Source organism: Hippocampus comes, unplaced genomic scaffold (genome assembly GCF_001891065.2).
Source record: "Hippocampus comes isolate QL1 unplaced genomic scaffold, H_comes_QL1_v1.1 scaffold377, whole genome shotgun sequence".
NCBI classification, from domain to species: domain Eukaryota; kingdom Metazoa; phylum Chordata; class Actinopteri; order Syngnathiformes; family Syngnathidae; genus Hippocampus; species Hippocampus comes.
The window spans coordinates 224,494-239,017 of NW_017805832.1; the positions used below are offsets into that span (position 1 = coordinate 224,494).

The 14,524-nt window shown below is 41.2% G+C and overlaps 1 protein-coding gene across 3 annotated transcripts in view; it reads right to left on the reverse strand.

The window, feature by feature from the left end:
- ccser1 (coiled-coil serine-rich protein 1) overlaps positions 1–14,524 on the reverse strand; it is a 108,774-nt gene that overhangs the window by 78,244 nt on the left and 16,006 nt on the right. For all 3 annotated transcript variants that reach the window (XM_019887549.1, XM_019887550.1, XM_019887552.1), the window contains exons 5-6: positions 12,047–12,137; positions 8,444–8,549 (exon numbers count right to left, since the gene is read on the reverse strand). In XM_019887549.1, the coding sequence (XP_019743108.1) occupies positions 8,444–8,549; positions 12,047–12,137 (197 nt within the window). The remainder of the gene's footprint in view (positions 1–8,443; positions 8,550–12,046; positions 12,138–14,524) is intronic.

The following is a 14,524-nucleotide window of genomic DNA, read 5'->3' on the forward strand; positions in this document are numbered from 1 at the left end:
GGGGGGGGGGTTCCCTAGACAAATATCAACGTAATTATCTACCCTGCAGCAGAAAAAAAAAAGGACTGACTGCAGGCTTCACTCTGACACTTGGCTCTCGAATTAGAGCCACGTCATTTGAATATTCACACCCTACATTACTCCTGTCAGCTAGTCGAGATAAATAGCCCTCTGATCCTCAAGTTTTCAGTGGTTTTTTTTTTTTTTTTGGAGTGGCCGCATAATTTCCTGTTCTCAAGTGGCAAACATGAGCACCTGTCAGGAATAAAAGGCACGGCATGTAATTTATGCCATAGGGGATTTTTATCCAAACAACATTCAGGAGTGTGATAATGATAGAAAGTGGCACGAAATGATGAAAATTGGCCAAATCGTAAAACAACCACAAGTGATTAATCCTGCATGGCACAAGCTTTAGTTCAATCAATTCATTACCTCTAACAAGGGATTATTTTTATCCGTTGGTGAGGCTTTATCTGTCTGTAATTTCCTGGTTGGAGTTTTTACACGAGGACCACAATGTTGCCATTAAATATTTGTGATAATTCCCTCGCTTGTCAATGTCACATCGCTGCCAAAACAGTCTAAAATCTGAACAAAAAATTGCTCGTATTCACAGTCAATGGACATGATGTCAAACTAAATTTCAGTTGGATTAGCCCCTTAAACTAGGTTACATTAGGCTCTCAATCTGGGCGCAATTTTAGGTGAAATAGTAGATTCTTCCATTTTTGTCCAATCGTATCTGATCGCATATGAATTGTATTGGACCTGAAAAGCAAAGCATCAACAGTTGCAATAATGCAATAATCCGCCCACGCGCAAGATTTTGCAATTCTGTGACAGCTAATAGACCCCCCCCCCCAAAAAAAAACATGATATAATAAATAGTATGTGTTATTGTGCTTTCGAAAAACATACAGTAATGAAATCATATAATTAAAATTAATTCAACAGTTTTGGGCACAATGCATCAATTTGAATGGCCATCGTGGTGCTCTTTCTGGAGTACTTGCCTCACCCACCTGGGGGCAGTATATACATACATTCATTTTCAACAGTGCTTTTCTTTTTCAGAGCTGCGGAGTCTGTGACTGTGTCCAAACTCACAGGCTGGGTACTCCGGAGGCCACATTTTCAACTGCCTGATGTCACTTCCTGGCGCGACTCAACCGCAGTTGGTGTCTAAAGTCACTTTAAGCCTGTTCAAATTCGCCGCAGTTTATGGAGTCCATGGAGGCGACACGAGGAGGAGCCTTTGAAGGGCACAGGCTGCAAATTGTCTTTGTTGAATTTGGAAACCACATGCGATCATGTTGCGCCGGAAGTGACGTGTCCTGCCGAAAAATGCAGCCCAAAATGCGACCTTTCGGAGGACGCGGCCTGTGAATTTGGACAAAGCCTATCCCAGATGACTTAGGGGTGGAATGTAGACTCCACCCTGAACTGGTTACCAGCCAGTCGCAGGACATGTGTAGAGAAACACAACCAGTCACATTGGCACACCGTCACTGAGTGAAAACTGAACCAACGGTGCCAATATTTTGCGGTGTACAAATGGGGAAACTCTCCGAGTGCCATTATCGAACCATTTGGCCAGGTTAAGCGAGTCTCTAAAGGTGTAATTGTTCTTGCACTTATGTTGGTCAGCGGACACCCCCACCCCCCCTGCCCCCGACAGTGGTCAACAATTTCCACCTATTCTGATTGCGTTAAGGAGGCTGTCAACGATCGCATGTCTTCGAGAGACAATGTAGTTAGCTGTTCACCGCGCTCGATTCGAAGGCGGCATCCTACAGGCTGAAGTTAAGTTCACTCCAATTATCGGGAGAATTGATTTTCCCTGTGCCAGTCGGCTGTGCCGAGTGCATCGTCGTTCTCTCCTCCACACACTCCCCCTTTCCCTTTGTCAGAAAAGAAGATTGCAAAAATTACAAACTATTCCCGAAGAAAACATGTCAAAGTGTCTCCTTGGGTGGCAAAATTAACCGTTGTCTGTGCAGACAAGGTTTCCTCTTGTCTTCATAAAGGCAGCGGTTCTGACTAATTCATCGTGACTGAGCACTAAGCTAACAAAGGGAATGTCTTCCTTTGAATATGAATGGATGGAGTTGAAATTAATTCAGCTCAACTAAGAGAAAAGTGGAGGGAACGGTTTTATCACTTCAGTAAAAAGAAAAACAGGGAGAACATCCCTAACAAGAGATATCTTGGGACTTTAAAGTTATGTACCAATCACTTTGAATGCTTTCTACAGTAATCTAAACAAAGGGAATGATACCACGCTTGCAGTCGATGAGCGTTTGAAAGACTTCAGCAAAATTTCCAGCTTCATTGCAATGTTCACTACGTACGTTCATATCGAAGATGTGTGAGGGAGCCCGTCCTTTTTCAAGGTCTGTAAAATGGTTCAACAAAGCCTGACCTCCTGGTTGCTGCCATGTTTAAATATATAGACATGTGTATTGGTGTTAAGGCAATAAATAAATAAATCAAAACTGTGCAGAATTCCACCAAAAGGCAATGACATCTTTTCAAGTGGGAGAAGTAAAATGGAGAAGAAAGCAACTTAGAATCTACTCGGGCATCACTGAGAATGTGACTGTGTGATGCCAATCACATTCAAACTCAGGTAGAATGTGAGCCAGCACACACCTGCCACAATTGGGACGATGATTACTTCCAAAATAAAGTTCACCTGTTTTAGTCAGCTTTTCCTGACGTGGTTTGCTTCCTAGCAGAAGCCAGATAGTTTTGGGCTAACATTGACTGGTATTCCCTCCACATTGACTGAGGGCCCCGGTTCCAGCTGAAGAAAAACAGACCCACAGCATAATGTTGCAACTGTCATGCTTGGCTATAGGCATGGTGTTCAAAATCTTGGTTTCGTCAGACTGTAACACAGTTTCCCCACATGCATTGGGGGATTTTGAGAGCTGATCTGGGTTTCATTGTTTTTTTTTTTTGGTTTTTTTTTGTGTGCGTGTGTGTGTGTGTGTGTGTGTGATATAAAGCTGCTTTCTTACCATCCTACACCAAAGCCCATCCATACATACAGTTATGCAGAGGACTGGAGATTGGTGTCCCATGTATTAAACAGCAAGAACTTGCCAGAAATTCCTGCAAGCTCCTTCAACATTGCTGTTGGTTTCTTAGAAGAGTATTTTCTTCTTATCTTTTTCGTCAGTTTTGGAGGGATGTTTCTTGGCAATGTCAAAATGGTGTCATCTATTCTTTACTCGATCAAGACTGTATTGTCATTCTGAAATTATTTTCTACCCTTCTGCTGACTGATACCTTGGAACAATGAAATGCCTCTGACGCTGCGGGAGCTCTCGGCAGATCTTGTACCGTTAGATGTGACTGCAAAAATGTCAGGAAAAGCCAATTGCAAAAGATGAACTTTATTTGGGGTTCACCAGAGCCACTTTGAATGGTAACATTTGTGTGCAATTGGTGTCCAATTAACATCAGTTGAAATGAGATGTGTTAATTCTGAACACAGCCGCATTAATCGTGGGTGGACACACTTGCGCAACCTCATTATGTCAACCCCTCTCAGATTGTTTTACCATTTTTTTTACAGGTTATAGGTCAAAATCTTTTGAAACAATTAATCTTAGTCCCTCTCTCTTTTTTATATCACAAAAACCTGCCATTTGAACAGGAGTGTGTAAACCTTTAGTTCTATATACTTTGTATATATCCACGGCACTTAGTTGTACAAAATCAGGATCCCAAGTCCCCTCTCAAAAAATGAAGGCTACACTAATTAGTCTCCTTGTACTGAGCATTTATATCAAATCGGCATCGGTAGCAATACACCAAGGATTTACTTAAACACCGTTAGTCTGGCCCTAGAATGTAAAATACACATTCAGATGGAGATTTTCCACCGGGGAGTTTTCTAGCGTTGCTAGCCAGCAAATGAAGCGCAGGCATTGGAAAAAAAGCCCCCTAAAATAGACTTGGAGTCTACCAGAGCAGACTGCTCCATGTGAGCAGATGTCTTTAGACTTGGTGAAGCAGCATGTGGCTCATTATCCATGGGTGTTCATGTACGCTTTCCTCCAAGCAACTGTGAATTATTATTGTAATAAATGTGATCAGGCTCGTGTTGAGTCAGATGACTTTGCATACTGCATTCTAATGATAGCTTGTATACCATATTGCAATAGTACTACAATACCTCGTCTTACGCACCAAACCGTGTTAATTGTCTCGACTGAAATTAGACAGTTTGGCAGCGACATGGAATGAATCATCAAACTGGAATGTACGTCTATTTCTGACTGTGTGGGTTAATGTTATCAGACCAACGTTCTCGGCGGGGGACGACTCAGCCTATCGAGCTTACCAAATGTGGCCTTCTTTCTGTGACGGTCTCAAGTATGATGCATTGTAGATGAATTTGTATCCTTCCATCGATGCCAAAAGATTAACAAATTGTAGAAATACGATTGGGGTGCCCATTATGTCAATCTTGAGCTACCCGTCGATCGCGAAGTGAGTATCTGTAGCGCTCAAGGCATTAAAATACATAAAGAATCTGTCACCTATCCCGCTTTGTGAAATTTGCGACTCGATTGATGCACACCAGCCGCATGGCTCACCACGCATGCGCACACGGGGGGGGTTCTCAATGATTAAAAGCTCCTGTAGCATTCAAAAACTTCACGCACAGTTTGGGAAAATTGTTGCCGGTTGTTCTTAGAACTAGAAGAAGTTGAATTTGCGGACCACAGGAGCAATATTTTGAAAATGCACACCGGACAAGGAGCGAATGTTGTTGTGATAATAGGTACAAGTTTCCAGTGCCTACCCAGGAATGAAGAACACGGAGGAGAATTAGTCTGAAATATTAATTTGAGAAGCTCACCTTAACATGGTACCGGTGGTCCATTCAATTAGTGGACAAATAGCCCACGTAGCAACATGGACATCTAACTTGCGCCACGACAAACCAACAGAGATGATTTGCCGGGTGCCACAAAAATGTGACATGATGACACTTAAGTATGAGTCAACCTTTGAATTTTTTAGGACAGCCTCAAGCGTTTGGATTTTGTGGACATGAAGTGCTTTTTGTCATGAAGCAACATTAAGCTGTCGTGAACGCCTGTCGGAGAGGAAAACGTTAATGCTCCTAAAATCCAAAATATTGGGCCTATCGTTCTTTGCAGCGGCTGAAGTTGGCAGAAGAAGAGATGTCGACATAAATTTTGGTAAAGATCAAGTGACATTTACCGATTTCTATGGAAAGGAAAACACTTAAACGGCAATAAAATCCCAAAGATTGGGGCGGTCATGTCAATATATATATTTTTTTTTGATAGGAGCATACTTCATTTCGATTTTGTAGATCAATTTAATACTTTGAAGCTACATGTATTAGTGAAGCAAAGCAAAACTTTTCAGGGCTAAAGAAAAGGTAAATAAAAACGAATAAAAGTGTTTATTTTACTCATCTTCAACACTGTGCCTTTCCGTAATTTCACTCACTGCTTGCTGATGCCATATGTTGCGATTTACATATGATCCGATGAGTCGACTAATTGCTATCAGTGACTAGTCAACTAGCAATATGGTCGTTTGCAGTAGCCCTAATGTCATTTCGTATTAACTGCGGCCACTGATGTTAGGAAAAGCAGACATTTATGTCCAGGAGAAATATTGTACAGGTAGCTTTTATTTCATGGTACGTTTGCCATAAGAAAGGAATGCAAAACAACCGTCAGTAAGATGCCTTGCAGAGAGGCCTCTGTCTTTCGACAAAGACGCGTCGGGTTGAAAATCTACCCCATAATATTCCATTCGGTTGTAAAAGGTTATTGGAAACTGAAACATCTCAGAGAGTCCGTTATTTGTATAAAATAAAACTTGACCTCCTTCCTTATTTGCATCCTAAATCACTCTCACCCGTGATTTCAAATAGATAAACAGTTAAAGGCTTTGGGAATGCACAGTGAGTGCCCGCATTTATTGTCCTATTCCAAGACAGAGATAAGACGACGGGCTTTTTACAACTGAGCAAAACACTAAAAGGAAGGACACTTAAAGTGCCATTGTCAACGCCGACAATGGCTGACAAGATTCGGTGGGTGCAGTGTGGATCAGCAGAGGGTGGTGGTGCAAATACTTGAGTTTCCATTGCTTTGCAGTCGGCTGTGTGCATGTGTGTAGCAGATGTTCTATACGGCCTATCAGACAGCCGGCAGCATGTTGCGGCTGATACCCTGGTCAGTCAAAGTGACTGGCAGGTGCGTGTGTGGCTGTTTTGAGTGTGTGTTGCGTGTAGTCGAGGCGCTTGCTTTGCCTGCAGCAAATCAATGTCCCCCTCAAGGGAGCATGGAACCGGAGAGATCGCAAAGAAAGACAGTGAGGCAAACTTAACCCCGGGCGAACATTTTTTCTCCGCGCTCTTTCTTCTCTCTGCCTCTCTCCGTCGGCCCCCGCCCCCCACAGTAGGTAATTCTCCCCTGCCGCTGGTTACATGTTGATCGGGGAAATGAACTCTAACCCGCCACCATTATGTGGTCTGTCGCTGTCAAGAGCTTTTACGTCAAAAGGCGGGGGGGGTGGGGGGGGTGAAGTTGAAAAGAGGTTTGACTGTATTATGCTTATTAGAAATCATGCCTCGGTTTTCCTCTTTAGAGGCCATGTTTTTAAAAGACCATTTTAATGTAGACGGTGAGAGCGATTGCAAGGATTTAATAAAGAAAAGAGTGGGAAGCGGGACTTCAGACAAAAAAAAAAAAAAAAAAGGTTGAAATACTTGTCCCTCGCGCAAACTCTTCACTTTTCAAGGGAACATTTAGCAAGAAAAAAAAAAATAGGAAGCAGCCATGGATAAGGGTTACGTCTCAATGGTGTCATATAGATGTGTCGAAGTGCTACTGGCATGAGTGTCGGTAAACACAAAGGGGCTCCGAGGACAATTTTTTTTTTTTTTTTGACGAGAAGACCTTTTAATCATGGCGTGCAACTCAATAAAGGCGCACTTAAAAGTCATTATGGTCTGCTGTCTTGTCAGACACGACTAGTCATAATACAATCGCTGACATAACCCATTTATAGCGACCCAAAACGGCTCATGCATAGGGCAGCGCTGGAGAAGGACCAAGTGGATAAATGTGGATGTGCATGTACAAAAAGTGTGAAGTGAGCATTCCGTTTCAGCCGTCGGCCAATGGAACAGGCGAAGGGTGGAACACAAATATAGCTTGCATATTTTGTCAAAGAGAATGTATTAATGTATTTATTTAACGCCCGACTGAGCTAAAGTCTTGTTTCATCACCACGATGGGTCTGTGGGGGATATAAAGCACGCCAGTCAATTCACAAGGAAGACTCAAGATCAGCAATTTTCTGAGACAGACGGTAGCCCCTCCAGCAGCATGGTTGTGGTCTTGATACTCTATTGGGATCCAATGCAGGAGCTGAATTGACGTTTTACACAGATAATGCTAAACACTGTCAGCAGGGTATTCATTTGAAAGCCTAAGGTAATGATAAATAACATGGGACTAGAAACTTTAGTACCTTGATGTTCACGGTTTATCAATGGAAATGAGATGAATAAAGGAGCGTGACGAACCCTGATCGGACAAGTCGAAGGTCACAACAACAACTAGAAACTTTCGTACAATAATGTCTTTTGAGATATGAACTTAATTCCAACCAAACCACGCTAGTAACTCAAAACACTCTTTTCTCAAATCGTCTTTCACCAGTGAAATTAATGGAAAAGTCATGAATCCGTTCTAGTAATATGAGTCATTTTTCATAGATGATAAAGAATCCTGTGAATATTGTTATATTATCGGTCTGCAGGTGCTGGTCCACCGTTTGTGTTCAAACCGTAACTATAAATGTCAGCATGTCAATGCACAACGTATAATTCTTTTTGTTTGATAGTAAACCTCAACTGGGAATGTTATTAACAGCTCGAGGCCTCATTGTTGAAGAATTGTTCAGTATTTGTCAAAGCACCGCGAGTTGTGAAGTGGGTTGAACTGACTTCACTGCTACCATACAGCGCTGGTATCTCAAGTTTGCGCTCGCAAGTTTAACCAAAATAAATAAATGAACATTTTTTTTTTTAATTAACATCGACCAAATGGTGGCTTTCTATGTATCTCGAAGAATTTGTATGTCGGGTCACTCGTATCTCAAGGCAACATTGTACCTTGTCATAACTGTTTTTTTTGGGAAATTATATTGACAAGGTATTACAACAAGTACTTCAATATTACCTTTGCCAATGGTAAGTATTGAGATGAAAGTTAACCAAATTCACTGTCACTGAACCAAATTAGGTCACCAAATTAAAGGTGGACTATTCAATACGGTCGACTGTAATGCAGTTCTGCTGTAGAACCAAAAAAAACAACAATTTGTCCTAAGAATGCATCTCTGTAGGATATTGTTTGTCGAGTGTTACCTGTGGCAGTTGTCTTTGACTGGGATGCGATCTCCTGATGGATCGATGGGTGAGTGGAGCAGGTTGAGACAAGATGCCAAGGACTGGCTGGAGTCTTGTCTGGAAACTGTGCAAAAGCACAAACACACACACACTTAAAATGTGCTAGTAACTGGCTAAAACATATTCGAGTCCATGAAAAAAAAAACTGGTCACCATGATAAAAACTTTACAGGTAATGTTTTAATTAACATGTTAGCATTACATTTTTAAAAACTAAGGATCTGCAGACATCCAGAAGTCAATATTACCTGTACTGGAAAATAACACTTTTTGATGGGTTTTGAAAAATTCACCACAACTCTACGTCGCCGCTTGGCAGATACGAGATGGGAGAATTTGAAAAAAAGGAAATCGCTGCCTACCTGGAGGAAGACCAGACACGGGAAATAAGGGACTAAGCGTGTAGTGCGTAAAGTGCAGCAACATCCCAGCGAAGCTCGCATGCACCATTTGAAAAATAATGCTGCTCTGCTGCTGTCAATCAGTAGCTAGCTTGCTGTGGGCTAACACGAAAACAGTAGACTGCGCACCGTGACATTAGGCTCTGTGCATTATTAACACCCACGCTACTACTGCTTTGAAGCCTCTTTTGAGGAATGCTACACTACATGCTAATTACGTTAATGTCCGCTTGTTCAAATGAATGTAGCGTGTGTGTATGTGTGTGTGTGTGCATAATTGTTATTTAATTCATTGTACATATTTCTTTTTAGACAGTGAATAGACTAGTTGACGCTTCGACTTTCCCATTTTGCGGTGATGGTTAAATAGCTTAAGCTCGAGAAATCACGAATCACGCATTTTGTAGAAAAAATAAAAATAAAAAGTCTAACATCGTCGCCTCAGATGTCAAAAATTCTTTGTGGCTCCCAGCGTTGTCTTTTCCGTGGAAACTGGGTCGAGATGGCTCTTTGATCGTAATTGGTGGCCGACCCCTATTCTATGGTTATTATTACGCATATCTGAGGCTGCACAGTTGAGGTGGAGGCACACAGAATCCAGCAGTCCAACACGTTTGGTCATAAGTTGAAATGAAATGCCTTGCTCTTTAATAAAAGACTGCAACAACCATCCTGAGAGAGGTTAAAACAAAATTGTGGCAGTGTGGTGACTTGGGATGCAATGTGAGGCCAAATGTGTGTGTATATCTGTAAAAAGTTCCAACTTTGTCGCAATAATTCAAACGCTTAATTTCATACTCGAGTCTGCACACCATTAGGGCCGATGACTAAGCTTGTGCTGCTGTGTGTGTGTGTGTGTGTGTGTGTGTGTGTGTGTGTGTTATGAATGATGGTGGCTTCTTTGGCGATACATCAGCCAGTGTGTCCTCTGAGATCTTGTGTTTGTGTAAGCGACGTTCAAAGAACACACGCTGCCCTCCCTTCATTGCTCTCTACAAAATGGTGTCCACTGTCCAGCCAAGTGAAGGTTACCCCTTCTTACTTTATCTGCCTTCACCAAAGTATCGATGAGCTCCTCTCTTAACGGTCCTGTTAAAGGTCATAAATAAATGACTCCAATTAATTTGCAATTTATTTAGGCTACATGAATCATCTACACTCGACATTACATCTCTGATGTTGTTTCTAACTAGCAATAAAATGATTTTATTCATCTCAAAGATGCCTTTTTATAATCGTAGGTGAGCCATTTCATCACACTGCAGCGTTGTGCACATGAGGCACTTGTGAATTCTCCCTGTGCCAGTGTACTGTGCTGTGCGGCCATATTACGATATGATATATAGGATGACGATATAAAAAGCCGCGGCGTCACCGGCTTGGGACGCCGGCCGCCAAGTCAGCGGCCAGCAGCCTCTGTAACTATTTTGAGGAGTGAGGTTTTACTAGCGTACACTCAATCAGCGCAAGCCTCCATCCTTTACATTGGATAAGCTCTGTTGCTATGCTAACCTAGCATCGGGGCGTTTCACTGTCTAGCCATGACATCCATTTACACTCAATGCCACTGTTATTCTCATGTCAACTTGGAGTTATTCTTGGTTTGACTGGTTATGTCTGGAAAGGGACGGGGAGATTATGTGAGCTTTTCTTTCAAGAGTTGTCAACAGATGCTAGAAATGAGGACCTCACGCACTTATTTAGCACACCACCGCTGACTGAAACGTCGGTGTTCCTAGTGACTGACAGTCATGGCGCAAGATTGAAACGTTCCAAAGTGTGGTTACATTTCTCAAAGGGTAAGAGTGACAATGCACATGTTGCCGTCACAAACGGGATCAGTCTTTAAAATATCAGGGGGAACACAAGCAAGCTTAACCAACAATAGAAAGTGTGCATCTCATCTCACAGAAGTGAAGCTTTTTCAGCCCAATTCCAAGTCTAAGCCTTGTCGTGTGGAATTGTGATTCAATTAAAGCATTTCAAGACAACCAGATTTATAGTTCATCATTTAAAAGTCAATAATGCCTAAAAAGCCAAGTAGAAATTACATTAAAAAAAAAGAAAAAATAGAATGAACCTATAAAACTGTGGTGTTGAATGTAACACAGTTGGAAAATTTGGGTGAATTTTTGTGCTGGTTTACCAAAGGAAAAAAGTTGCACCAGCACAACCAGTGCAAAAAGTTAGCCTCGAGCCCTGACAAATAATAATTTTTAAAAAAGACAACAACAACAAGCAAGGCACCACAGTATTATCATTTTGTTGTGCATGAATGAGGTTAAGCATACATTTGCGAGGTGACAAGACACCGCGTTAACTGATATTCACCATCTGTGCGAGCACGTGTAAATGGAATAAGTAAATCCAGTGTGGCAAATCTGACCAATTAACCCGCTCGACTAGCCAGGACTATTTGCCAAAACGGTGAAACGTACAAAGCAGCACAACATAAGTGCTTCAGACAATTAGCGCCATTTTAAATTGATCGAGCTCCAGTTAACACATTCAGGTGAGGTGCGTTCACAACTCATTTACGATCATATTCACACACATTCCATTAAAAGATAAATAAATAAATGAATAAATCGCTTGGCACGCTTTGTAGCGTTGCGCCAGGCAACACGTGTAGCTTGGTAATCACTTCTCAAGGCTGAGACATGCTGTACATGAGGCAACGATATCAAAGTTGTGTGCCAGATGTTGAAGGATTGGGAGAGACGGTTCAACTGGAGGCAATAAAATGAATGTGAGGAGGATCAAAGAAATCTACCATAAGAGGACTGAGCGATGCATATGATCAAAACATAAGATTCTCCAGGCTCTTCGAAAAATATATCTACATCCAATAAAAAGTACGGTGAACAACCCAAAAGCTTAAAAAAAAAGGGCTCAAAATTTTTGTGCATGTCAGCAAATCATGAAACTTCAGCTCAGTGAGAACGTAAAGCTGTAAAAGAACTTACTTCACGAGTGTTTAATAGCTGTATGAATGATCAAATGAATGAATGAAACGAACAAGCTGTGCTTGTCAGTTAAGGATCATAAAATGTTACTTTGAATCATGGCTTGTACAAGTTGAAGGTTTGATGAGGGTGACATCTTGAGCCTGGAACTGACTTTCCATGATTTTCTACGGCGATATGATCAAAGCAATTACCGTGACGATGGCGCTGATCGTCAGATAGGTCCAGGTCCAACATGAGGTCATCTTCATCCAGCTCAGAGGAGCCCAAATTATTCAGGACATCCTAAAGACACACACACACACACACACACACACACACACACACACACACACACACACACACACACAAAAAGATGACTAATGTTTTTTTTTCAATTCATTTTGCAATTAGGAAAAATATCATCCATACAATGCAAAGCAGACACATTAATCCAATAATTCTGGAACGCCTCGGGACACAAATCACTCAAATTAAAATGTGTGAGACATTGCAATGGACAAAAAAATTTAAAAAAAGTTGAAGTGATTTTAATCATTTGTAGAAAAAGAGCTCATGTTCTCTCCAAAGTGTTGGTACTTTCTTGCCTTGGAGACAGAGAATGAGATTTAGTGGCTCATCATTATGACATAGCAGAGGGGAAAAATGTACTGAAGGAGCTATAAGAGAGAAAGTGATCATCCATCCATCCATTTTCGACAGTGCTTGTCCTCATTTGAGTCGCCTATCCCAGATGACTTTTGGCCGAGAGGCGGGGTATGCAATGGATTGGTTGCCAGGCATACAAACAACCATTCACACTACTCACATTTGTACCGATAGACAATTGAAGAGTCTTCGATGAAGCAAACATGCATCTTCTTGAGATGTGGGAGGAAGCCAGAGTACCACACACACACACACACACACACACACACACAAAAAGATGACTAATGTTTTTTTTTCAATTCATTTTGCAATTAGGAAAAATATCATCCATACAATGCAAAGCAGACACATTAATCCAATAATTCTGGAACGCCTCGGGACACAAATCACTCAAATTAAAATGTGTGAGACATTGCAATGGACAAAAAAATTTAAAAAAAGTTGAAGTGATTTTAATCATTTGTAGAAAAAGAGCTCATGTTCTCTCCAAAGTGTTGGTACTTTCTTGCCTTGGAGACAGAGAATGAGATTTAGTGGCTCATCATTATGACATAGCAGAGGGGAAAAATGTACTGAAGGAGCTATAAGAGAGAAAGTGATCATCCATCCATCCATTTTCGACAGTGCTTGTCCTCATTTGAGTCGCCTATCCCAGATGACTTTTGGCCGAGAGGCGGGGTATGCAATGGATTGGTTGCCAGGCATACAAACAACCATTCACACTACTCACATTTGTACCGATAGACAATTGAAGAGTCTTCGATGAAGCAAACATGCATCTTCTTGAGATGTGGGAGGAAGCCAGAGTACCCGGAGAGCATGCAAACGAGATTCAAAATCCAAACCTTTCTGACTGCGAGCCAGACGTGCAGCAGAAACTGATTAGTTAAATAGAAAAGACAAGCAGTGACTCATCGAACGTGGATTTTTTATTTTTTTTTTGTAGCTTTCTATTCCATCATAATCTACTTCATTGCAATTACTCGCAAAAATGACGGGTAAATCTAACATGTTAAAATATTACTGCATTGCCCTTTCATAAAGCACTCTGGGCTATTATTCTATAAGGACATCCCTCCCATTTTAGAGACAGTGAAGAGCTATGTTAATGTATAAAATGTCCGCATCAGTTGAACGGCTGAAAAGACGCACTGGCGCCTTCATTATCAGAACAAAATCCACTACTGCCATCTAATGGGCAGGAAAGGGATGACTACTGTAGGGAAAAAAAAAAATCACAAAATACTACTCTGAATGATCTCGATCTTTACTGACATGTACATTTATTATACTAAAGCGAAATAATTTTTGTGAGAAATATTTTAATGCAGTCAATGCACTAACAAAACAATGGTATCATTGTTTGAAATCAGTTTAAATGGGCAAACCACAAGCTTTTCAAAACAACTTGAACACTTCACCCTTTCCTGTGGAACATGAAAGATCCTCAAAAGAGGAAACAAAATGTGCCTCAAAAGTCAAACTTGAGTTGAAACTAACATCATACCAGACGTTAGCAAAACTTCTGCTTGATTAGCATCCAAGTTAAGTTCACAAGTGTGTTTTGTTTTTGTTTGCTTTTTCGGAACGCCATCACAGAACGGTGCCAGCGATGACAAAAAGGAAAACTATGACAACCATAGAACCGTAAATGCAGCTTCAAAACTCATGTTTTTCTGCAAACAACAAGAACCAACACAACTACCGGTCATAAGTGATGTGGTTAACCAGAACATAAACACAAAACTATGGGGCGGCAACATGGCAGAGTCTCTTAGTAGTCAATAAGCAAGCGTCAACGCAGTGCGCAAGATGATTTATAATATTGTTAACCTCTTAAAATAATGGCCCAAGTCATATTTAGACAAAAATTATTTTGCTGCCTTAAGCATCACCTCAGGCTTGGCTACCTAAAACTAAAAAAGGCTACATCCTTAGTGGAACACATAATTCAATTCTACCCCAGAAAGGAAATTATTAATCATCAATTTTGGGTTAGTTTTTTTTAGATTTCTTCTGAAAAA